This window comes from Triticum aestivum, chromosome 4D (genome assembly GCF_018294505.1).
Source record: "Triticum aestivum cultivar Chinese Spring chromosome 4D, IWGSC CS RefSeq v2.1, whole genome shotgun sequence".
In the NCBI taxonomy this organism is placed as follows: domain Eukaryota; kingdom Viridiplantae; phylum Streptophyta; class Magnoliopsida; order Poales; family Poaceae; genus Triticum; species Triticum aestivum.
Window position 1 is genome coordinate 458,277,714 of NC_057805.1, and position 26,215 is coordinate 458,303,928.

General features: G+C 47.6%; 1 protein-coding gene and 1 long non-coding RNA gene across 2 annotated transcripts; both read right to left on the reverse strand.

The window, feature by feature from the left end:
- Positions 1–6,783: 6,783 nt before the first annotated feature.
- LOC123100303 (transcription factor ILI6) lies at positions 6,784–9,266 on the reverse strand. The gene is made up of 3 exons (XM_044522245.1): positions 8,675–9,266; positions 7,521–8,186; positions 6,784–7,168 (listed from the first exon to the last, which is right to left on the reverse strand). The coding sequence occupies exons 2-3, from the start codon at positions 7,644–7,646 to the stop codon at positions 7,016–7,018; spliced, it is 279 nt and encodes a 92-aa protein (XP_044378180.1). The 5' UTR covers positions 7,647–8,186; positions 8,675–9,266; the 3' UTR covers positions 6,784–7,015.
- Positions 9,267–14,231: 4,965 nt separating this feature from the next.
- On the reverse strand, positions 14,232–20,729 carry LOC123098592 (uncharacterized). The gene is made up of 2 exons (XR_006447873.1): positions 20,486–20,729; positions 14,232–14,649 (listed from the first exon to the last, which is right to left on the reverse strand). It is a non-coding gene; the product is annotated as an uncharacterized lncRNA (long non-coding RNA).
- Positions 20,730–26,215: the final 5,486 nt, after the last annotated feature.

The following is a 26,215-nucleotide window of genomic DNA, read 5'->3' on the forward strand; positions in this document are numbered from 1 at the left end:
CACATTTGTTAGTCCACGGATGTGATGCCCTTTGAGGAGAATTAATTTGGAAAGATCTCATATTGACATGGGCTAGTCGGCGATGCCAAAGCCAACCCACATCAACTTTAGCCATTAGGCATGTTGCGGTCTTAGTGCGTCGCTCCGAAAAGTTCACCACATAGAGATCGTTCTCGACATGCCCAATAAAAGCTACTTTAAGAGTCTTGCTCCTCAAAAGGGCCACGATATCAAGATCAAAGAATGTTGCAAAGCCCATAAGTGCAAGTTGACAAACGGAAAGCAAATTGTATGCAAGGGACTCAACAAGCATGACCTTCTCAATAGATAAATCTTGAGAGATTACCACCTTGCCAAGTCCCAATACCATAGATGTTGAAGCACCACCGAATTGGACATGGGTGGCATAGATGGAACTGGATGCACATCCACCACCAAGTCCTTGCTCCCAGTCATATGATTTGTTGATCCACTATCGAGCAACCATGACACCCCACCGGAAGCAAACTCCTACAAGAGATCAATGCTTGGATTTAGGTACCCATTTTCGAATGGGTCCTTTGATGTTAGTAATAAGGGTCTTAGGAACCCAAATATACCATTCTATGTACTCATAATAAGAACCAACAAATTTGGCATAAACATGCCCATCACTAGCTCGGCACAAAACATAAGAGGGGTTAAAGTCGCCGGCTTTGTTGGTAGGGCGGTTTTGCCCTTCTTGGCATTACCACCCAACTCCTTGTTCTTCTTCTTCTCATGAGTACCCTCACCCGCCTTGATAAAGGTTTCCTTGAGCGGAAGAGGTTGCTTGGTCTTGTTCTTCTTCTTCTTCTTTGACTTGGGTACAAACCCAAGTCCTTCCTTTCCCACAACTTCCTTTTGATTACCCAAAAGGGCATTGAGGTTCTTCTCACCTTGTATGCAAGTCACAAGGCCCTTCTCAAGTTGCTCTTTCAACTTGGCATTTTCCTCCACAGGCTGCACATGCTCACAACAAGGGTTAGTAGCATGGCCATTATCAGTTAGAATGAAAGGAGGACACATGGAAATCTCCTTGGTTAGCTTCACTTGGAGTTGATCATGAGACTCCTTGAGAGAAGCACGAACACCCTTCAAGACCTTGTGAGCCTTGTCAAGTGTATCAAACTCTTCCTTGAGTCTATCATGGCCAACCCCAAGTTCAACTTTCTCATTTAAGTACACGAGTAAGAACAATAGCATGATCAAGATCTTTTTGCAATTTAGCATGATCAATCTTGTGTGAATCCTCAAGAGTCAAATGAAGACCTCGCTCTTCCTCTAGAGCAATGGAAAGATCCGCAATCTCATCGGCATAGTCACGACTATGCCCCTCCAACTTGGAGATAGTATCCTCATGGGACTTAATGATGTTATTGGCCTCACCAAGTTGTTCCAAGAGAGCAACAAAGTGCTTCTTGGATTCACCCTTGAGCTTACTCACAAACTTGGTAAACTCATTCTCATCAATATTCACCACCTCACTATCATCAACAGAATCTAACAATGAAGGAGTAGTAGTGCTTGTGGTTTTGATGTTTGAAGTTACCTTGTTGATACCTTTGGCCATGAGACGCTTGGCAATGGTGTTCTCGTTGGGGGCGTCGAAGAGCGACACCTTGGAGGGGGAAGATGTGGCAATGGCCACGATTTCCGTTGCCATTCCTTCTCCACTTGTGTCATCATCATCATCATCATCGGAGGCGTACTCTTCATGTGCCACCAGGCCCTTTGGAAGTATATTCTTGGTGAAGTTGTTCTTGCTTAGGAAAGACTTGGCTTTCCCTTTGCGAATGAGTTTGCCACCATTGTCTTCCCTCTTCTCATAAGGACACTCTGCCACAGAGTGACTCATATTGCCGCAATTGTAGCAAGTCCTCACTCGTTGCTTGTTCTTTGAGCCACTTGAGTTGTTCTTGGTGAAGTTGGGCCTTGAGTTCCTCTTGTTTCCCCAAAATTGCCTTGATGCAAGAGCCATGTGCTCATGCTAAGCATATTTGGTGTTCTCAGGGCAACTCTCCTCTTCTTCCTCCTCTTCTTCTTCCGGAATGGCCTTGGCCTTCAAGGCAAGAGTGGGTGAGCTTTTCTTTGACTGGACACGAGCAAGAGCATTGTCGGCGGTCTTGTTCATGATGTTCATGGCAATAAACTCATCCAACACTTCACTTGGGGTTAAGGTGTGGAAATCCGGCCTTTGATGAATCACGGAGGACATGGCCTTGTTGAATGGCATGATGGCCTTGAGAAACTTGCGCTTGATCCAATTGTCATCTGTATCCTTGCTCCCATGGTCTTGGAGAGCAACCGCAAGAGTTGTCACCCTCCGGTAGAGATCACGCGGATCCTCATCTGCTAGCATCACGAATTCATCAGCCTCATCGAGGACCACTTCAAAGCTGGACCTTGGATGCTTGAGCTTCCCTTGTACAAAGATATGATGTGTTCCCAACAATCCTTTGCATGAGTGAAGGGACGCAAGTGAGATAGATCTTCGGGAGGAACCGCATCTTGAAGGATGAACAAGGCGGAGTGATTGTATTGATTGTCCGCTTCTTCTCTTGGGGTGAGGTTGTTTGGATCATTCGGGTAGACGCCTTGCTCGATGATTCTCCAAAGGTTTGTTGAGCTGTGATTCAAATGAGACTTGATGCAAAAAAAACCCAAATAGCAAAAAAAAACCTTAACAAGCTTAGGACGAGGACCAACATGATTAATGCGTGGTGTAGGGGCTGGTCCTCCATAGACCGGGGGAGGGGGAACCGAGGCAAAGGTTCCCGTCCCATTCTTGTCATGAGGGGAAGAAACTTGAGTACCTTTAGCCGCTTCCTTGGCAGAATTGGCCTCTGACTCCGATGTGGTGGGATTAACCACAAGCAATGGATCGGGAGAGGCTTTCAACCCCTCGAGCAATTCTTTAAGCATGAACTTGACTTCGATCGTCATGGACGTCTTAAGTGAAGCCACGGCTTCATTATTTAAGTCATCACGTGTGATCAAAGTCAACTCCATGGCCTCGGGCACTTTCTCCCTGGTGTCAACCATACTCTTCGGGTGGTGAAACCCTTAATTAAGAGACGAGGCTCTGATACCAATTGAAAGGATCGATATGGTTGACTAGAGGGGGGTGAATAGGCAACTACCAATTTTTAGCTTTTCTTAACAAATTAGGTTTAGCACCAAGTAGGTTGTCTAGATGTGCAACTAGGTGAGCAACCTATATGATGCTAACAATAACAACAACAAGAGCAAGCAAGATATACAACACAAGTAAAGCTTGCACAAAGTAAAGGTAAGAAATAACCACAAGTGGAGCCGGAGGAGACGAGGATGTGTTACCGAAGTTCCTTCCCTTTGAGGGGAAGTACATCTCTGTAGTGGTGTGGAGGCACAATGCTCCCCAAGAAGCCACTAGGGCCACCGTATTCTCCTCGCGCCCTCACACAATGCGAGATGCCGTGATTCCACTAGTGGTGCCCTTGAAGGCGGCAACCGAACCTTTACAAACAAGGTTGGGGAAATCTCCACAACTTGATTGGAGGCTCCCAACACCACCACGAAGCTTCACCATAATGAAATGTGGCTCCGAGGTGACCTCAACCATCTAGGGTGCTCAAACACCCAAGAGTAACAAGGTCCGCAAGGGATTAGTTGGGGGACCAAATTTCTCTTGGTGGAAGTGTAGACCGGGGCCTTCTCAATTAATCCCTAGAAAATCAACAAGTTTGATTGGCTAGGGAGAGAGATCGAGCGAAAATGAGTTTTGGAGCAACAATGGAGTTTGGGAGAGGAAGAGGTAGGTCTTCTTGGAGAAGAAGACCCCCTTATATAGTGGGGGACAAGATCCAACCGTTATTCCCGTGCTCAGCCCGCAACGCGCGGTACTACCGCTCAAGGGAGCGGTACTACTGCCTGCTACAGCGGCACTGCCGCTTGCCGCAGCGGTACTACCGCTGGGACAGCGCTCAGCGGCTTACGAGAGCACAGGGGAGGGACAGAGGGACAAAAACCACGAGCGGTACTAGCAGCGGTGGTAGGCGCGGTACTACCGCTCCTACTGCCGCTGCTACTACCGCTGCTCGAATGGGTCTAGTTGGGGTTAGCTGTAGTATGCCAGTGGGACCACCGCTGGACTATCGCTGAACCCGACACGAGAAACTCGGGTCCTGAATCGAGGCGGCAGTACAAGCGGTACTGGAGTGGTACTACGGCCTGCCGCTATCGGCGGTACTACCGCTTGCTCTCCGCGGTACTACCGCTGGCTCCATCCTGAGCCACTTCCAACACAACGGAGAATACTCCAGAGAAGCGGGAAAGAACTGGGGGTGCAAAGAAGATGTGTACTGTTGATTCCAGCCAAACCTTTCCGATACGGACCCCCTCTTGATAGTACGGTATATCCTATGACTCAAGTCCACCAAAAATGAAACGAAGGAAAAAAACACCGTCTTCTCTTTTAAACACCGAGGGGAAGAAATCGTCTCGTGCCATATGAAGGAATATCTGAAATGCTCAATGCACACGATTAATCCGCAAAAGCATTGTCATCAATCACCAAAACCATTGAGAGAGAAATATGCCCTAATACCCTTCTTTTTCGGATCACCAGTTGTATCATCCGGATCATCGTCCTCGCTATCCTCATCCTCCCCCTCCCCATACAGCTGCTGATCTCCGGTGGCCCAATGTTGTTGTTGTTGTGTGCCATCGCCAGTCTGGTGTAGGACTGTTGTGTGGCCTCTGGGTGTAGGACTGCTGCTGCTGGTAGTTGTCGGACTGGGTGGGATCTGAGTCTTCCACCTGTCTGTCCTCATAGGCCCCTCCTCCCTCGCCTCGATCATGGATGATGTCGAGAATCTCCCTGTCAGTGTCGTACCCTGACTCCCATGCTCTAGGCATTGCAGCTAACAGCGTGCGGGCACCCATCTGCTCCTGGACCGCCGTCTGCGCCCGGACGAGCTGCGGTGAAGAATACTCGGAGAAGAGCGGCGCCGCATTAACGTCGACGATGTAAGGCACCGTACCGGCGGGGGCTCCGAGCTGCTTGGCGGCGTAGTAATACGAAGGCTTGTAAGGCTCCGGCCGCGGCGCCGTCTGTACTGTGGGCGTGCCCGTCTGGCGGCGCCCGCCATGGAAGCGACGACCGCCTCGTCCGCCACGACCTCCACGCCCAACGCCACCACCAGGCTCACCGACGGCCAACCGCTTCTTGAGCTTCTCCTCCTTTGCGGCCTTCGCTTTGACGTGGCGAGTTTGCCGTGTCGCCGAGCTGATCTTCCGGACGAGCGTGATGCTCGGATCCTCCGGCACCTCCGCCGGCTCCCTCTCCGACAGGTTCTCCAATGTCGGCGACGACGGAAGAAAGGAGAGGGTGGGAGAAAAGAGCGGGAATTCGGCAGAGAGCGGCGGGGATGAAAGAAGAGAGTGGGGAATTTTGACACGGAAACAATGTGGGATGCTCCAAAAGCGCGAGCTCCGCCTTTCTTTTGGATGGGCCGGGCAGGAGGGGGCAGAGAGCCACGTTTCGCGTGTCCGAACTCTTGCAAAGACCCACCCCCTTTGTTTGTCTTTGGTTTGCGAAAAAAAAACACGTCCGGATCATGTTGGATTGGTTTCGCGGTCTGGATAGCACGGTCCGGACGGATGCGGTAGGCCTGCGGGTCCAGGTTGGAGATGCCCTTAATACTGTATCTACCGATGGATCTGCAAAAAATAAAATGAGAACTCCGACAACCAGCGTGACGTGGGAGGCTCGTGTCTGCAGCTGCGCTTTCACTCAAATCAAAAGAAGAAGAAAAAGATACAGCTGCTCAACAAGTTCGTCTTGATAACGGTGCGACACGCGTGCCACGAGCTCCAGCACCGTGCGGAATCGAAGCTCGCGCTAGGCGCTCGTGTCCTGCGCACCTCGCCCGTCCTGACCATGCGTTTTTCTATTCCTTCTCCTCTGGCCGATGCAAACCCCAGGTGGAGGCGGTGGTTGCTTCGCCGAGCGCAGTCGGTAGTTGCCGAGAAGTGGCCAGCACTGGACGGCGGAACTGGGAGTTTCATAGGATACTACTCCTAGCTCCTAGTACCTAGCTTAGCCAGGATTGACTCGCGGGAACGAGTAAGTAGTGGAACCGGTGCTCTGCTAGGCATGGGACGACGCCGGAAGCGCGGACGACAGCAGAATCCTGTAGGCTCCCATTGAAAATGATATCGAGATATTATTATTGGAATGGATCCCCCCTCCCGTCCCACCCACTACTGTGGTTTATCGTGTCATTGAAAAGGTTATCGTGTCTGTCTGCAGTCAATCCACAAGTTCATTCAGACGGCGAGTGTGATTTCAGAATCTACCGTAGTTTTTTGACCGAGCGTCAACTGTCACTGCTCACACCTCCTAGATGCATCGCCTTCTTTTTTTCCTCCTTTGCAACGCGTCAGTATTCCCGCGGAGCAGACGTTGCGATCAGTCATCAGACTGGGCTAACGACCTGTGCTTGGATTTGTTATCGCGGAACTGTCGGTTGTGAAGTCCTGATAATTGCAGCTGCGAGATCTGGAAAGCAAGGGAGAGCGAGAGGAATCTGCCCTCATCAGCGACCACCACGCTGCTGCCCAAAAGAAGACAACTCCCATGAATCTTCTTGTGCCAAAAGAGGCAGCAAGCAACACTTCCGAGTGTCTTTTTTTCTAAGCATGGCAACACTTCGAGTTGGCGCCGTGACGCCACTGGAAGCAGCACATCACACACAAACGAGACGCGAGCACAATTTGCACGAACCACGGGCGGGGTTTGATTTAACGACTTGATTTAAGTACACACACAAAAAAGATGGGCCTGATTAAGACGATGATGACACGACGACAGCGCACACACGCGGATTAAGTAGGTAACCTGCAACTCCGGTACTAATTAAAGATCGCTCCCTAGGCTACAAACGCTCAAATTCAGGCTTGTGCGCTCAGCAAGACAGCGACGAGGCGCCTGCGCACTGCATGGGAGCCGGCTCTACATCAGCAAGCTGCGGATGATTGCCGCCTGCGCGCTGCTCATGTCCGAGGTCGCCAGCAGCTCCGACAGCCTCTCGCTCAGGTCGTCCACCTCCCGGTGCAAGCTCCTGATGTAGGTGCACGTCTCCTGCAGCACCCTTGAAGATGGCACCTGGATTTGGGGAACCAAAGGGAAATTAACGGGTCTGCTGTCAGGTCAAGATCATTATAATGTTAATGATAGCTAATGCAGAAAGTTGAAGCGTCGGAAGAGCATGCAATTGTAGGATTGTACAGGACATAGTTGATTAGTTCATCATTTATTAGGCCTTAATGTAGCCAAGGGATTGAACGGTGAGCAGTAGATTTGTAACTACCACAAAGCAGTGGCCAATTTCTTTGTGTTTGGGTGTGTGTGTGAAGAAGAAGAAGAAGAAGAAGAAGAAGAAGAGTCTAACCATAATTTCTAGAGCAACCATTTGCTGCATATAAAGAGAGAATGCCAATGATGAATGATTACGTACTCTATCATTGCCCCGGAGACGCGCCTCGGGAAGGAGGTCCTGCAACTTGGAGACAAGGTCGCTGATTTGCTCGTCAGTGATCCTCGACGAGCCGGACTGCCTTGACCTTGACCTACGGCTCGACATCACTGCAAATGTGAGTGATCGGATGTACTTAGGAATTGGATACTTGGCAGAGAGAGCCCAAGACAGTGCGGGTTTATGGTTGGAGTGAGACAAGTTTGAGGGACAGAAGTGGTGGCAGACAGGGACGGAGAGGAGCTAAGAAGAAATGGTGTTGGAAGAGAGGGAAGACAAGTTGTGCATGGGAGAAAGAAATGAGTGGCTACTAGGGTGTTAAATAGTGGCAGCTGCAAACCGAGAAACCCAAAGGGCAGGCAAGAGGAAGTAAGCTTCTTCTGATCTACACAGTGCACAGCCCAGTCCAAGACCCTGACCTATAGGGACAAAACCAAACTATGGTCCAAATGGCAGTCACATGCAGGAAATATTAAACTGAAAGCGGAACTGCGAAGAGAGAGACACAGAGACATAGAGAGGGAGAGAGACCATACTGAGGAGCTTGTGTGAGTCTCATGCTACTCGTACATCGCCGCTGCAAGTGGGAGGAAGCTTTGAACAACAGGAGATGAAGTGCTGGTGGGAGAGACGACTTGGAGGCCAGTACTGTCAGAAGGAGAAACACATGCCATGTTACTTGAACTGCCAAAATATATGTGGGTTTATTGTTCTTGCCCCCACATTATGTACTTAATATTTGTATGAAATAAGAACAGTGGCTCTACAGTTACTGGTAGATGGCTTTGTTTGCGGCTCTATTTGGACATGTCTAGGGTTCAGTGTACACCCATGCATGAAGCACAAATCTCTTGTCTCCACAAACACTAGGGCCCGGGGGAACAGCGATACCGGGTAAATTCCAGTCACTACTCACTACTCTATAGATGCGCAAGTGCCTCCTAGACAATGTAATTATGGTGACATTTCTGTACAGTTTCCTAATTCCTATCTACATATCGATCCTGTCAGATCAGAAATTTTAGCACTCTCAGCTTTGCTCCTTATAAAAATATAACTAATACCATGCACAACTGCTGAAACATGAGTGCATGAACCGAACCAATCAGTTAATAGATTTTTCTGGCGCTGAATACCTCACAGTGTATCAGATTCAGCAGTGTCATGATGCTGACTGGTCTCTTCGATCATTTGGCACCCACGGCCCATGTCTTGCGGCGCCTGATAATCAATACATGTATGGGGCACATTGACAAGTGTTATTACACCCACACATTATCAGGCAGAATCAAGACCAATACTGTGGGTTCATGTATCAGATCGGTGCACTGTTTCAAGTACAGAAATGGAGTGAAACAAAGGAATGAGCTGGTTGCAGATAAACTCATACTTGCAATTTTGTGAAATGATTACTTACTGAAACGCTTTGGTTCCCCTACTTCAGTCATTTTCATTCTTGTTCTGTTGCTCAAGTTGACCTGATATAAAATGATGTAGCCAAGCTTCCTAAAAGTATGACAAGGAAAATGATCGGCAAGTTAGTTAGAAATGTTAGAGTTATAATATAAGTCATGTATACCCCTTTGTATTTATCCCGTAGTATAAGGGGTTTCCTGCATATGTACCACACCTGTACATGTATATATATCGGCCTATGGCCTCATGGGAATACAAGTTGCTTATTCCTAACATGGTATTAGAGCTTTAGGTCTCTTTTTCGCACGCGCAACTCGTGCTACAATCCCATCTCCGTCGCCGCCGCGGGTTCTCTTTGCCTCGGCGTCGCTGCTGTGTCTCCAGCCGCTTTTCACGCCTCCCGTCGCTCCCGCTCTCAGGGCCGCTTCCGCTCGGCAGCTCCTGCCGTCCGCCAGCAGGCGCCGCTCCCGCCCGCCCGCTCCCGCCCGCCAGGACTTCGCCCGGTCGCCAGGTCCCCTCCCGCCAGGACTTCGCCCGCCAGCTCCTGCCGTCCGCAGCTCTCGCCCGCCAGGACTTCGCCCGGTCGCCAGGTCGTCTGCTGCGCCGGATCTCGCTCCCAGCCACCGTCCTCGTCCGGCCTCTACTATTTTCGGATCTTTGCCAAAAAAAAATGTCTGCTGCATCAGGCTATGTTTCGGTCCCTCGCTGTCCGGTGATCTTTGATGGTACTAACTACACCGAGTTCGCTGGCTTCATGCGCATTCACATGCGTGGCATCCGTCTCTGGGGTGTTCTTTCTGGCGAGGTCTGCTGTCCGCCACGTCCGGTTCCTCCGGTGGCCCCTACTCCGCCGACTCCACTGGTTCTTCCTCCGGATGCTAATCAGGCTGCCAAGGATGCGGCTAAGATTGCTGATGAGGCTGCTGATCGTGCCTATGATGAGAGGGCTTTGGCTTATGAGGAGGCTCTTCAGACGTATCATGGTGCTTTGTCTGTTTACACTCAGTGGCTTGATGATGATGCTCGTGCTGCAGCTGTTCTCACTGCTAGTGTTCTGCCTCAGTTTGCTTCTGAGTTTCTGGGTCTTCCTACTGTCTTCCAGATGTGGACCTGTCTTCGTCAGCGCTATGAGCCCTCTGGTGATGCCTTATATCTTTCTGTGGTTTGTCAGGAGCATGCTCTTCAGCAGGGTGACTCTACTGTTGATGACTTTTATGCACAGAGTTCTGCTATCTGGCGCCAGCTTGATTCTCTCCGCAGTGCTGATTGTCGTACTTGCCCCTGCTGCCAGGCTGTCCAAGCCGATTTGGAGTTTCATCGCGTCTATGAGTTTCTGTCTCGGCTCCGTAAGGAGTTTGAGCCCCGGCGTGCTCAGTTGTTTGCTCGTGGCCGTATTTCTCTCATGGAGGCGCTTTCAGAGATTCGTGCTGAGGAGACTCGCCTACGTGGTGCTGGTTTGCTGGAGGTTCCCTCTGTGCTCGCTACTCGGGTTTCTTCCACTCCACCTGCTGCACCGCCCCATTCTCGCTCGAGTGCTCCGCCGCTCTTGCCCACTCCTTCTGGAGGCTCAGGTCGGCCCCGTTCACATTGTGACTACTGCAACAATGATGGTCATATTGAGTCCCAGTGCTACACAAAGCGGAAACACCTGCGCAAGGCACGATCATCCTCCTCAGGGACTTCGTCATCTCCCTCGCCAGCTTCAGCCATTGCTTTGACCGAGCAGGATATTCTGAGACTTAAGCGTCTGCTCGCGGCTTCAGGTTCTTCCTCGACGGGTACTGCTGGTTCTGTGACTGATGCTTCCCGCACTGAGCACCCGCCCTCTACACAGTCAGGTACATCCCCATGGGTTCTGGATTCTGGAGCTTCTTTTCATATGTCTTCTCATTCTTCCGCTTTGTCTTCTCTTCGCTCGCTGGATTCTCCTGTTCATGTCTTCACTGCTGATGGTACTCCACTTTCTGTTGCTAGTAGAGGCCATCTTTCTACTCCTTCTTATTCTGTTCCTGATGTTGCTCATGTTCCTCGACTTACCATGAATCTGTTTTCTGCCGGTCAACTTACTGATTCTGGTTGTCGTGTCATCCTTGATGTTGACTCTTGTTCTGTCCAGGATCGTCGCACGCACACTCTGGTTGGGGCTGGCCCTCGCCGCCGTGATTCTCAGGGTCTTTGGGAGTTGGACTGGCTTCATGTTCCTTCCGCTGCCACCACCATCGCCAGTTCCTCCGCTGCTGTCGCTTCTGTTACTGGTTCCTTCAAGCAGTGGCATCATCGACTTGGTCATCTGTGTGGTTCTCGATTATCGTCTTTAGTTCGTCGAGGTCTTCTGGGGTCTGTCTCAGGAGATGTCTCTTTAGAGTGTCAGGGTTGTCGTCTTGGCAAGCAGATTCAGCTACCATATTCTCATAGTGAGTCAGTGTCTCAACGTCCTTTTGATTTAGTCCATTCTGATGTATGGGGTCCGGCTCCTTTCACTTCGAAAGGTGGTCATAAATACTATATTATTTTCATCGATGATTTTTCTCGTTACACATGGCTTTATTTCATGACTTCACGTAGTGAGGTGTTGTCTATTTATAAGCGTTTTGCTGCCATGGTTCGTACTCAGTTCTCTTCACCCATTCGTGTTTTTCGTGCTGACTCCGCTGGTGAGTATATCTCTAAGATGTTGCGTGGTGTCCTCGCTGAGCAGGGTACTCTTGCCCAGTTCTCTTGTCCTGGTGCTCATGCTCAGAATGGTGTGTCTGAGCGCAAGCATCGTCACCTTCTTGAGACGGCTCGTGCTATGATGATCGCCGCCTCTCTTCCGCCTCATTTTTGGGCCGAGGCTATCTCCACTTCTGTCTATCTCATCAACCTTCAGCCATCTGCTGCTTTGCAGGGTGGTGTTCCTTTTGAGCGTCTGTTTGATCGCTCTCCTGATTATTCGATGCTTCGCTTGTTTGGTTGTGTTTGCTATGTTCTTCTTGCCCCTCGCGAACGCACCAAACTGACCGCTCAGTCTGTTGAGTGTGTCTTCTTAGGCTACAGTGATGAGCATAAGGGCTATCGTTGTTGGGATCTTGTCGGTCGTCGGATGCGTATCTCTCGAGATGTGACTTTTGATGAGTCTCGTCCTTTTTACCCACGCCCATCTTCCTCGGTCTTTTCAGTGGAGGATATCTCTTTTCTCACTTTTCCTGACTCCCCTATCACTCCCGTCGCGCCTGTGCCTCTTCGTCCTACTCCCTCTGCTTCTCCACCCCTCGTCGATTCACCGCCACCATCTTCCCCGGTCTCCTCACCTAGCATGTCACCGGATTCTACACCTTCATCTCCGGTGCCTTCTTCGTCGCCACCCCCTGATTCTACCTTGGCGATTCCTCCTTCTCTTGTTCCATCTCTTCCTCAGCATTACACTCGTCGTTCACGACCTGTGGATGCTTCCTTGGATGAGTCGTCCTCTTCCTCTCAGCCTACTTATGGCTTTGGATTTCCCACCGCTGGTGCTGCTGTTCTTGAGCCGACTTCTTACCGTCAGGCTGTTGTTCATCCTGAATGGCAGTTTGCGATGGCGGAGAAGATTGCTGCTCTTGAACGCACTGGTACCTGGGATCTTGTTTCTCTTCCTCCCGGAGTCCGTCCCATCACTTGTAAGTGGGTCTACAAGGTTAAGACTCGCTCCGATGGTTCTCTTGAGCGTCACAAAGCTCGTCTCGTGGCTCGTGGTTTTCAGCAGGAGCATGGTCGTGATTATGACGAGACTTTTGCTCCTGTGGCCCATATGACCACTATTCGTACACTTCTTGCCGTTGCCTCTGCACGCCACTGGTCTATATCTCAGCTTGATGTTAAGAATGCCTTTCTTAATGGTGAGCTGCGTGAGGAGGTGTACATGCAGCCACCACCTGGGTATTCTGTTCCTGATGGCATGGTGTGTCGTCTTCGTCGCTCTCTCTATGGCCTTAAGCAAGCCCCTCGCGCCTGGTTTGAGCGTTTTGCTTCTGTGGTCACTACTGCTGGTTTTTCAGCAAGTGCTCATGATCCCGCATTGTTTATTCACCTTTCTCCTCGTGGCCGGACTCTTCTTCTTCTCTATGTTGATGATATGGTCATCACTGGGGATGACCCCGAGTATATTGCCTTTGTAAAGGCCCGTCTTAGTGAGCAGTTTCTTATGTCTGATCTTGGACCTCTTCGCTATTTTCTTGGGATTGAAGTCTCTTCTACCTCTGATGGCTTTTTTATATCCCAGGAAAAGTATATCCAGGATCTTCTTGCTCGTGCTGCTCTTTCTGACGAGCGCACTGTTGAGACTCCTATGGAGCTCAATGTTCACCTTCGTGCTACTGATGGTGATCCTCTCCCTGACCCGACGCGTTATCGTCATCTCGTTGGCAGTCTTGTCTATCTAGCTGTCACTCGTCCGGACATCTCTTATCCGGTTCATATTCTGAGTCAGTTTGTTTCTGCTCCCACATCGGTTCATTATAGTCATCTCCTTCGTGTTCTCCGATATCTTCGGGGCACGATCTCTCACCGTCTCTTCTTTCCTAGCTCCAGTTCTTTACAGCTTCAGGCCTATGCGGATGCTACGTGGGCTAGTGATCCTTCTGATCGCCGTTCGCTTTCTGCTTACTGTGTTTTTCTTGGCGGTTCTCTCATTGCCTGGAAGACGAAGAAACAGCTTGCAGTTCCCCGTTCGAGTGCTGAGGCTGAGTTGCGAGCTATGGCCCTTTTGACGGCAGAGGTGACTTGGTTACGGTGGTTACTTCAGGACTTTGGTGTTTCTGTCACTACACCGACTATGCTCTTATCTGACAGTACAGGTGCTATTAGCATTGCGCGCGATCCTGTGAAGCATGAGCTCACCAAGCATATTGGTGTTGATGCTTTCTATGTGCGCGCTGCTGTGCAGGATCAGGTCGTTGCTCTTCAGTATGTGCCTTCCGAGTTACAGTTGGCGGATTTCCTGACGAAGGCCCAGACTAGAGCACAACATGGCTTTTATCTCTCCAAACTCAGTGTTGTTCCTCCACCATGAGTTTGAGGGGGGGTGTTAGAGTTATAATATAAGTCATGTATACCCCTTTGTATTTATCCCGTAGTATAAGGGGTTTCCTGCATATGTACCACACATGTACATGTATATATATCAGCCTATGGCCTCATGGGAATACAAGTTGCTTATTCCTAACAAGAAACACTGAAAGTACGGAAAAAGACCCCCAATGTTTTGATATATGCAATAGACTATGCATGTACTGATGCTTAAAACAAAACAGTAACGCCTTCTGCAAATTTGAGATTCCCAATGTATTAAGCTTGACCAATTAGCATATCTGAATCATGTATGCCCTTTCAGCTCCCAACAAACTCTCGGGAATGTATCAATACATGTAGGCTAACACAGTTTGCAACAAGTTTTACTTGATGACTGTGTATTATGGGCAAAACACTCCCATGTATCAGCCACAACATTTAGCTCTGTAAGGAATAAGAGTATATGCATTGGACTATATGGCACCAAATATGTTTGCAAAATGCACCCCTATACTACAGATCATAGTAGAATGAATCTGTCCTTCCAGGAAAGAGTTGCTGGACAACTCAGAAGAATCATTGGGAATTTGACCAGTCAATGCAACGAGCCAGGCAGTACAGCAACTATAGTGCAACTGCCAGCTTTATTCCTTCAGTGACCAGACACCTGAGTTAGTAGGACACATATTAGCCCTTCGTACCCTCTAGAAGCTTAAGAGACAGTATTAAGATGTGAACATGACAGCAGAACCTCAAAATGTAAGCATGTGGGTACTTGCATTTTGACCCAAATCTCTACACTCACAAAAGTAAATCCAACCAACATAGTAAAACATCATACTGGAACATATAAAGTTTCCAGGGAGCTCAATGTTACTGATCATTTCAATCCTTAGATTATAAGCAGGTACTCCCTCCAATGCAATATGCCACAATTTGCCCACCAGCGATGATAATGCACGTCATGTAAGAGCTCAAGAGATCTAGCATACTAGTGTGAAACTTAATAATAGCAGAAACGCATCTTGTTTTGTAAGATAATTTGGTAATGACGAACTAATGACATCGGACATGCACGAGCTGGTTAATAAAAATCCTATTAGCCTGATAACGATCTGATTAGCCAGCCAGTCACAGCATATACATGCACTAAAAGTTCTCTTTGTCTCAGGAATATTCAATTCACAAGATCCACTGCCAGTAGTACAATAATGCTGGATCGTTAGGTGCTGCTGCTCTGAGCGTAACTACCATCATACAGCTTGCCTAGAATACCAATTGCAGGGTAAGCTACTCCCAAATGACCATTTTACACGTAAGTACGATGAGAAAACAATATAAAACATCAAATCTCCAATTAGAACCAGCTAGTCGGTGATGATCCGTGCGTATCTTGATGGCAGCATGTCTCACGGGGCACATGTAGCTCGATCCAATTAGTAGAAAACGCCTACAGGTTATCACGTGGACATGGTATTGTTTATGAAGAAACCCCTTGGCCCCAGCCCTCCACCCAAGGTCACACACTCCAGTGAGATCAATCTCTTGTTTAAGTCTACACTTGACCAATTAAGAAAATAGAGAGTACTGCTTATGTACTATACAATAGGCCAAGTAGGCCTGCCTGCTAAACAGATGCTAGGAATCACATGCATTATCTTATCGTATTGCGTTACGTTAACAGACCCTCACATGCCTTACATACTTTAGATCTGTCACCTTGTTCGTGCGTAAACTTTGAAAAGTGATATGTGAATCATGAGGTCCAGGTAAATTTTGTAAAGAAGATCAGCATGGACAATGATGAAGCCTCATGGTCTGATACTGAAAAGATCCTCAAAAGGCAGTCCTGCTCAGTTAGGATAAGAATATGTAAGATGCAAATATTGGCCACGAAAATCGGTCTTTCCTCATCAACATTGGCATGATTTGGGCATCAGTTGGATAATCTTTTGACCACCGACCACCACACAACATTGATGGAGTCGTACTGGTCAGCAAAACTTTACATATATCACAGTTAGTTTACGTTATCATCACACCTTGTTGCCACAACAAGCAAAGGACTCTTTACTAGACAAAAGAACAAGTGAATTCCAGAAAAGAGTGACAATGTAGTGACATCCTGAATGAAGATAAATCATACCGAGGAATGTGCCTAGAGGTATAGACAGGCAAAACAAACAATAAATTACCAAGGTTGATTTTGTAAGGCGAGATGCTTCCACTCACTATATGACTAACAGGGTTTTTAATGAAATGACAGGTACTACTCTGACACAAGAGAGGGAATCATATGATCTGGAGATACTGACGGTCAGCTGTCTTCAGTTCAACACTCCTCCAAGATGACTGGCTATTTCTAGGAAATCTAAGACCTACTTGCTAATAAATATTAAAACTAAGGTTCTGACAGCGCTCTCAGTGCCCAACAACCGAAAAGATACAATACAACTAGTTTTCAGTTAACAAGGAAAAGAATCCAGATCTTGCTGCAGAACCTCAACATGCTCATCATTGAAAGCTAGATTATACTAGGGCGGGCGGTTGGTAAACAGGAAATTAAAACAAATATTCTAAGGCTAAAGCTACAATCAGTGCACATCTACTAGTTCAGGCACCATCGGCTAAATTTACCCTAGTATTGAGTTTCAGGTGACAGACATTCAGAACTGGACAAAAATGAAAACAGAGTAGCATTGAAATCCCCCTAAAGGCACGTAAGAACGCACCGACATGTACTACGAAGTTGAAAAATCATGTGCTAGTAGGGCTGCAGAACACGAAATACAGTGTGCAGGTTACCCAGCAAAGTGATTATGCCGGTCTGGGGAGACATTTTCAGGAATACCGTTCACAAAAAGGAAGTGTGCAAGTGCACACGTCGACGCCGAAAGCTTCAACTCCCTTGGTTCTATCTTCCATGCATATCAAAGCCACCATATATTCATGCCTAAACTTTGGTCCATGTGTATCTGTTTTAGCCAAATAAACTACTGCGAGTTGAGCACCATGGAAATAAGGTAGTGCTTCCTCTAGGGAGCAGAAATCTTTAGTTAAGACAGTAAAGAGAATCACCATCACCTAATGGAGTTAATAATTTTCCAATCGTAGAATTTTGTGTCCGGGCGATTGGGTAGCCAGTTCCAGCTCAGGATGGTTTCCATGATAGTGATAGTCTCGTAGATACAAGTTGATTGATCACATAAACTCCTAGCACTGAATATTCCATTCAAACCCGTTGTCGAAAATATCATCTGAATTTCCCAAATGTTAGTTTCTCCAATGGCATGAGCATAAACTCAAATATCTAAACTTGGATGGACCAGATAAAATGAAGCGTGCAAAAGTGCATGTTCTTGAAAAAACAAGTGTGAAAAGTGCATGTTCCAAGGAAAAATAAGGTGTGCAGAAATCGAACTCTTCCCAAACGCATTACAATTTTCAGAGGAAAAATGATAAAAATGAAGTATGCACCTGTGCTGACACCACATATGTTAAGAGTATTTTGTTGTTTTGCGGAGGTTTACGTATTAAGCAAGGGGGCCATAAATAATTGGAGCCAGGACTCTCATCCGATTAAGTTTATTTTTGCTAGGTAAATAGATTACATCGTAACTCACACACAATGAACTAGGGTTCATACTTAATGCTTGGTAAAAGTTCTGCTCTAGAAGCAGTAAGAAAATTGCATTTGCGATCAATATGCAAAAATCTTCAAAGTATTTGGTTACAATTTCCGGTTCTGATGCGATCAGTATACGTATTTTACATGCTCAAATACTTATCAGTAGATATGTGTGTTTCTTTCTATAATTTATTATTCAATCTAGTAAACATGATTATAGGATTATAGCTACTGGGCTGATGCAACAATTTAAAAAAAACAGCACAAATATAGCTAGACTAGAAAATCTATTTTGTTTCATGTTAGAGGTCCAAGATTGAGAATTTTAGATCAATAGGTGCACCTACATTCAAGAATCGTTTTCACCAAGCCATGCATTTCAGTTTACTAATACATTTTTAGTTATGGATCATAGATGTGAAAATTGTTGGTTCCAGAAAACGGGTGATAGTTACAGATTTATCAAGTAGAAAAGTTGTTTAGATGGATACTGTAACCATGGCATTGGTAGTCCCAAATGTTGTTTTGTGAGTGGGTAGTACAGTCTGAATAGAGTAGAAGAGAATGAAAATTTGTTGAGACAATTGCAGCCTATGTGTAGCGTAATGTATGTCTGCACGCAAACAAGCTTCCCTTTACACAAAACCTACCACATATTCAGATTCAAAACCAGAGAAGCTTGATTCTCAGTGATTGGATAACTAGTAAATGAACCTTTACATTTGTTTAGAAAAAAGAAGTTCCCTGAATCCATGATCTATACTGCAGGTTCAACAGCATCGTTAAATGTATTCTATACTGCAGGTCACTGGAGGTTTCAGTAGCTGAATCCACTTATGCAGTAGCTTCTTACTGAAGATCATGGGAGGTTCCAAATCAGTAGCTACATTTACCAATGTAATAGCTTCTTAGGTAACATAGAACTAAACGCACCAGCCCAGCATCTAGACTCTAGAGTAACAAAGTTAAATCTTTCGATGGTTAAAACTTAAAACACATAGCACTTGCAGACCTAGAATTCACACAGTAATGTCAGTAACAAAGAAACTAGGCCGTCTGAATATATCATCTAGTTTTTGCTTCCTACTCTGTCACTCTGCCCCATCTCTCAAACAAAGATAGGTAGTCTGAATATGTCACTTGATCTTCGCTTCCTACTATATATCATTATGCCCCGTATCTCATTAAAGGTGCATCAACACATGATTCCCTAACGAACAAAAAAGCAGATCATATACAAATGCACTAATACAACATGAAAGCCTTTTTGGAGTTGGATCAAGCAATCATTTGCAAACACCAATTAAGATCAAACTGGCCCTGCAATGACATATCATATTTCTTGACTGCTTTGTTCTTGTGGACACACCCAGAGTTTGGAAAAGGCACTTGGTGCATTCATACCAAGGAAGACCTTTCCGAATTCCTAGCATGGTCCTGCAGTTGCATTTTAAGTTATGGATCATAGATGTGAAAATCGTTGGTTCCAGAAAACGGCGGATAGTTACATTCGAGTAATTTAACAAGTAAAGAAGTGTTGTTTAGAGGGATACTGTAGCCATGGCATTGGGATTGAGTGGGTAGTACAGGCTGAATAGAGTAAATAGAGTGAAAATTTGTTGAGACATAATTGCAGGCTATGTGTAGCATAATGTGTGTCTGCATGCAAACAAACTCCCCTTTACACGAAACCTACGACCTATTCAGATTCAAAATCAGAGAAGCTTGATTCTCAATGGTTGGATAGCTAGTAAATGAACCTTCACATTTGTTTACCAGAAATAAGTTCCCTGAACCCATTATCTATACTGCGGGTTCAACAGCACTTTTAAATGCAATCTATACTGCAGGTCACTGGAGGTTTCAGTAACTGAATCTACATACGTGGTAGCTTCTTACTGCAGGTCAGGGAGGTTCCAAATCAGTAGCTAAATCTACCAATGTAATAGCTTCTTAAGTAACATAAAGCTAAATGTACCCGTCCAGTATCTAGACTGCTAGAGCAACATAGTTAAATCTTTCCATGGTTAAAACACATATCACTTGCAGAACCAGAATTCTCACGGTAAGGTTAGTAACAAAGAAACTATACAGTCTGAATATATCATTTAGTTTTCGTTTTCTACTCTGTCACTCGCCCCATCCCCCAACAAAGGTAGGTAGTCTGAATATATCGATTAGTCTCCGCTTCGTACTATATATCATTATGGCCCGTATCTCATTAAAAGTGCATCAACACATGATTCCCTACCGAACAAAAGGGCGGATGATATACAAATGCACTAGTACAACATGAAAGCCTTTTTGGAGTTGGATCAAGCAATCATTCGCAAACACCAATTAAGATCAAACTGGCCCTGCAATTGACACATGAAGTTTCCTGAATGCTTTGTTTGCGTGGACACACCCAGAGTTTGTAAAAAGGCACTTGATCCATTCGATTAGCAAGGAAGACCTTTCTGATTTCCGAGGATGGCCATCTCACTCTTGGTACTGAACTTTTATCAGTTTGAATATACGAAGCGGTCTGGGGGCTCCATTCATTTCTCTATTATTACTAATAACATAGGCCATGATCAACATCCTGATAATTAGGGTCTCTCTGCCAACATAGGCCATTAATGCAAGCACCTAAGCACCTAGGCATGGAATTATCCAAGCGCAGCAACAGCATTTCGAGGAAATGGTAACCGCAGCATAATTATTGGCATTGACTATTTGATGACAGCGAGCACAGGCGTAGCTCTAGCGAGCGAAGCACAAAAGTAAGCTACGTAAATCCTAGGCGGCATAATATGTCTTACCACCGTAATAGAAAGCAGGGTGCCGATTTATACGAACACCAGATTGCGCGAAGGAGGAAGGGGAAACTTACAGCGAAACCCTAGCGAGAGATGGCGACATTTTGGGGGAGAGGGCTGGGGGAGGTCGCGCCATAGGATAGGATCGAGACAGAACGCCACTAGCGGCAGAGGGGCAGAGAGACAAGCGAAGAGAGGGAGCGGAACTGCGGAGGCGATCTGGGCGCGGCGGCACTGACGCTCCTCCGCCGGGGCGAAGCGGCGGGTGGGGAGCGCGTTGGCTTCAACTGGGCTAAAATGGGCTGAATTAGCTCGATGGGTCGGTAAGGTGCTTGGAGCCGGCCCGTTAATTCGATTTGGATCTCTTTCTTTACTCGATAAAGGGAAAAAAGATGGGCCTTAAATCGTCGAAGTGGACAGCCCATAGCTGGCATTTGTAGTTTCGGGCTGACGGATTCAACGCAGCCCAACGCGGCACGCGTCCGGCGCCGGTGACCGCAGCGGGAAGTCCGCAGCCGCGTGGGACGCGAACGCGACCAGCAAAGAGCCTCAGCCACGCCCCAACCACCCACCCACCCACCCAAGCGCCGTCGCACCACACGGAGTACGTACGTGCGTGCGTGCGTCCCCATCCCTCCAACGGACGGACGGAGACGGCGGTGGGCGTGCAGCCACGGCCGTGCGCGCAGGCGCAGGCGATCGTCAACCCAGCAGTAGTCCCTCTCCCTGTCCAGCCCAGTTGGGCGCCAGCCAGGCCACATGACCAGACGCCAACACCATCCAGCGACCTCGTCACACCTCGTGTGCGCTGCGTACGTGCTCCACACCAGGCTCAGCGCTCCACGGACGGATCGAGCTACCGTCCAAAACGGCGTCGGTGTGGCCGTGCTAGTACCATCATCATCATCTGCTGCTGCTGCCAGGCCAGGAGCGCAGCTGCAGGCAGGCCGAAACAAACAGACAGCAGAGTGGTAGTGGCGGTACACGCCTTTATTGCCAGTCCACGGGCTCGCGCTCACACATCTCCGCTATACGTTCTTCTCATCAGGACCACGCCTCGGGCATGGGCATGCTAGCCCATCAAGATTCAGGAGGAGCGAGCGACCAACCCCATTGAATCCGTCTGCCCAGCCGTTGCATTTCCTCCGGTCTGCGAGCCAGGCAGAGGACGCAGGCACGCATGCACCTGAAAGCCGATAGTTTCAGAGCCCGCATCAGCGGATCAGCGTCGCAGGACGTACCACGCAACCCTACCCGCTCTGCTGTCTGCCCGTGTCGATCTTCGCCGGGGTCCGGCCCGGCCCGGCCCGGGGGAAAACAACAAGGGCGGCGTGGCGGGTGGTACCGCGGTGGTGGTGGTAGTACAGGTAGTTTTCCTGAAGAGAGGCAGAGGCCACGTACTACCACTCGTATCGTAGTAGATGAATTATTCTGCGTTGCGGGCGAGCGGATGGATCTGGGTGGGGTGGGGTGGGTTCGGTACGACGTCCCCATCGGAGGTGAGGTGACGACGGGACGATTGGATTGACCAGCTCCAGCCATCGGTGCGGGAGGACAAACCTAACCGAACCCAACCAAACGCGTCGGCGTCGCCGTCGCCGGCCGCCGTATCGACCGCTTCGATCGCGTGTGTATGGTGTGGTGGTGTGGGCGCGGCGGCGGGCGTACGTGCGTACGTACCCGGTTGCGGGCGATGACGCGACGTCGATGGGCGCCGGGCGGGGGTGGACCGCATCAACGGATTGGACACCCAAACGACGGTTGGACATGGACACCTGGACCAACCGCGCCGGCACGTCAGTCACCGCGCGGGCTACGTACTACAGGTGAGTGCGCGTGTACGGCGACAGATTGGACAGGGCTTGGCCGCAGTGCCAGGAAAAAGGTCACGCGGCGGCGGCGGCGGCCGGCGCGACGCCAACGTGCACGACCAGAGTTTTCTAGCTAGGCTGGGAAGCGGCGCCTCCGGACTGGCCTGGCCCATGATCATTTCTTCGCCAGCCACTTTTGATACGTACAAAAAAAGTGTCGTTTTTTTTCTTCTATCTTTTTTTTACCGCATTTTCTTCTTCTATCGATCTGTCACGCTCGATCCCGCCGCGCACACCGGCGGGCCGCTGCAGCGTTGCGTCGGTTAAGCCCATCGTGATCTCGATCGACAAACGGCCGTCTTTGAAAAATGCCTGGGGCCTGTGGTTGTGGCTGATCGGTTCACCAAAGGGAAAACGGATTATATATATGTACTCCACACTCCACATAGTACTATATTACTAGTACTGAGTACCGGCAGTACTGGCCTGAGATGCATTGAATAATTTTAGGTCAAGGGTGGCTTCAAACAGAAGGCAAAGGCAAGGAAGGTAGCTAAGCTAAACTCGCCCGAAAAGCCAGCCGGCCAGCCTATGGATCGAACGAATCGTACTAGTGCTACTACTAGTCCCTTGGCGTGGTGGTGTTCACCAGTCTTGCACGGATCGCTCAATGAAAAGCAAGCCTTCCCCTTCCCTTGAAGTGACATATAATTTGGGCCTGCCCTGCCCTGCCCAGTAAACGCAAATGCAAGAAGCCGCCACTGCGTCCATGCATGAGCATGAGCATGCAGCACAATGAAATCATTGGACCCGCTAGGTGTGATAGAAGGATCGCGAGATCAGGTGGGCCTTAAACATGCTTGCGTAGAAAGAAAATATCACGTCGCATCGCACACAGCGCAGCCAGCACGCCCAGCCCAAGCAAGCTGGTACCCTAGCCGGGCGGTGAGTTAGGCGTACATACATGTGACCTCCTCAAACCAAATAAGTCGCTTTATTAGAGAGGGTGGTGTGGTCACAGGCGCACAGCTCACGCCACACCACCGAGGCCGATCTATCGTACGTGCACGTGCCGCCGTCCATGGGGTCGCTCGCCTCTCACCGTCTCTCTCTCTCTCTCTCTCTCTCTCTCTCTCTCTCTCTCTCTCACCCTGCCGCGTCCGCGTCTCCATTTCCCCTTCTTTTGCCTCTAGCTAGCGAAGCCTTGTCGCCACTCGCAGCACGCACGCACAGCCCTATAGCGCTACAGTCTTTTTCTTTGCCTTTGAACCCCTCCTAGCTAGAAAACTACAGCACGATATTGGTAGCCATAGCTGTGGTACCGCCCGGCCGGCTGCATATACAAGTATACGTTACTTATATCGTGTCAAAATCAGGCGCCCACGTTGGAATCGTTTGTTTTTGGGACGCCGTCGGAATCGTTTGTTTTGTACTCGTAGCAGGGTCAAATAGAAGACAAACGGAGTTCGGTCGTGACACGGCTCTATCTCTCTCTCACACACACATACACTGTGGGTTGATTCCACTGTGCCACAATTTTCTACGCATTGACACGGCCGGGGGCAGAAATGAAATCATATTCCTCCGTTGATTCTTCCGTGGTAAGCGACCGGCGGATATATGCTGCGTGCATTTGTGCCTCTTTTAATTCCTTTTCCCCTCCGGCTCTCTTTCTTTCTTTCTTTCTTTCTTTTTCGCCCGATTCCACCATCGAGAAAGTTTGGGCTTTAAGAATTTATTCCCCGGCCATTGGTGGGTTAAGTTGTCATCACCCGCTCCAATTTGCTAAAGTAAGCAGTGGTATATAGTCCGGAGGGAATTTTTAGACCGAGAGCCTCAAAGGAGCCTCAAACGGGGATAAAAAAAGATTAAAGCGTTTGTTGCACTTGGTGGTGTCATAGATGGGGGAGGGGACTGCACTTCTTTTTAGGGCAGATCCCTTAATCCCACGCTTTGACAGGGGTAATCAACCCAGTGGGCACTACTAACGGAATCATAACCCCAGTGACCAAGGGATCTGCCCTGAAAAAGAATTTCAATTGGTTGTGTAGCACATCGTTGAGGTTGCAACATTTGTCGCTCATCCGGTAAATCGACTGCACGCTATAGTGTTTTGATTCACCGGGACCCTATGTAAACAACATACTCTAGCTAGCTAGATAGGTGTGGCGCACCTGCTAATTATGGACGCTGAGCAGGCAGACTGCAACGCACATCACATTGATCTCGAAAAGCTACGTCTCGTCAAGATTAAGAAAGAGGGAGTAAGTAGTAACAAGGTTGCTCGACTAGTGGTGCAAATAAAGTTGTATGTGCGATAGCTTATACGCCTTCTCAGGTGTTCTTTAGCTTTTTCCTTGTTATAGAAGGGACTCTAGTGACCTCCATTTCCAAGTAGTCCTTTTTCCCCCTTTTTATAATTACATCAATTTCTAATTTTAGGCTTTCATCATATAGCGTACAACTGGTGTTCAAGGAATTAAGCATGGTATGTTTATATGATAAACTGTCATATGCTAGCTACTTATCAGGATCAAGCATTGGCTCATAGATATATACTAGATCGTTGACGGAGCGCGTTGCAGCGCCCGTCTATTTATAAAATGAAATGATACGGATATTCATAAATATATTATGACATTAAACATATTGAATTTCTATAAATATAACCTACTCCCTCCATACCCTTATACAAGGCCACAAACTTATATTCCAGATACCAAGGTAAAATTTAATGACTGCTTTACAAGCCAATTTTTTTCGTTAACCCGGATCATTAGTACGCCGCAGGCATGTAAGGAAGGAATGGGAAGGAAGTACCTCATTGTCATTATAACTACATACATGCAAGTATTAAAGAAGTTGCTAGTACAAGAAAACATAATTAATTTTTTGCCTCGATTACCATTGGTGGCCTTGTATATATGCAAAATGTATTTTTCATAGTGACCTTGTATAAGGCTGGTCACAATGGGCAAGAACATAAGCTAGTAACTTACACACTTCCCTAGACTATATTACTACCTCCATAGTGGGTAGGAACATCTATGCAACGATGTATTTATTAGGTTATAGACTCATTATTTCTTGGAGTGTGTGATGTTCCGGTAACTTAGCTAGTTACCACAAGCACCTCTCTCTTCATTAAATATGTGCCACATAAGCAAAGTTGTATTGGAGTGTGTGATGTTACTCCTAAGTTCCTCCCCATTGTGACCAGCCTAAGGGAATGGAGAGAGTACATTAGTTAGTAATTATGAGAAATGATGTACATAATCAGTAAAACAAGGTTCATGGATATACATTGGCTTGGTATAACATACACAACAATGTACACATGGGAAATACAACAAATCGGTACTACCAAGGCAAGACAGATACATAAGCAATAGATAGCGTACATGGTGCATTAATGAAACTTCACATGCCTATATGAAATGGCCGCCATGTTGAGAAACAAAGGAGAACTAGGATGATCTCCTCCCTCCCCCCCCCCCCCTCCCCAAAAAAATGTTGGTTAGTGCCCTGATGTTAGGATATAAAACTCATATTCAAAGAATTAAGCTTTAGGATTCTATGTCTGGTTCATAAAAAAAACACATCCTACTCTACGTTCCATGACAAAAGGAGGGTTGATCTCCCACATTTTATATCCATAAAAAATTTGAACTAAAATGTTCTTACACCACCAAAACTATATTTAGGGACTGATATATGAGATTGTATCATATTTTTATCCTATTGAATCATCGACTCGTGGGTAAGATGGCACCCTCCTGTTTTGTCTTTCTAGACATTGGCAAGGTACATGTCACCTGGGTTAAGAAAGCTTGTAACAAGGTTGATTCGGAAACATGCAACTTCAGTTTAGTGAAAAGTGCAACCTTCACTTTTTCACCCACTTGCACTTCTCTAGAAAAGTGTAAGTTCCATACACTTGCCCTCCTCTATAGAAGTGTAATTTGAATCTATTTTTTAACATGCTTGCATTTC

What these genes read in the sequence shown, in the direction of transcription:
- LOC123100303 (XM_044522245.1), bottom strand. Translation starts at nt 7,646, where the DNA reads ATGTCGAGCCGTAGGTCAAGGTCAAGGCAGTCCGGCTCGTCGAGGATC. An exon ending in GTCTCCGGGGCAATGATAGA is followed by an intron (nt 7,169 to 7,520) that starts GTACGTAATCAT and finishes CCCCAAATCCAG; the next exon opens with GTGCCATCTTCAAGGGTGCT.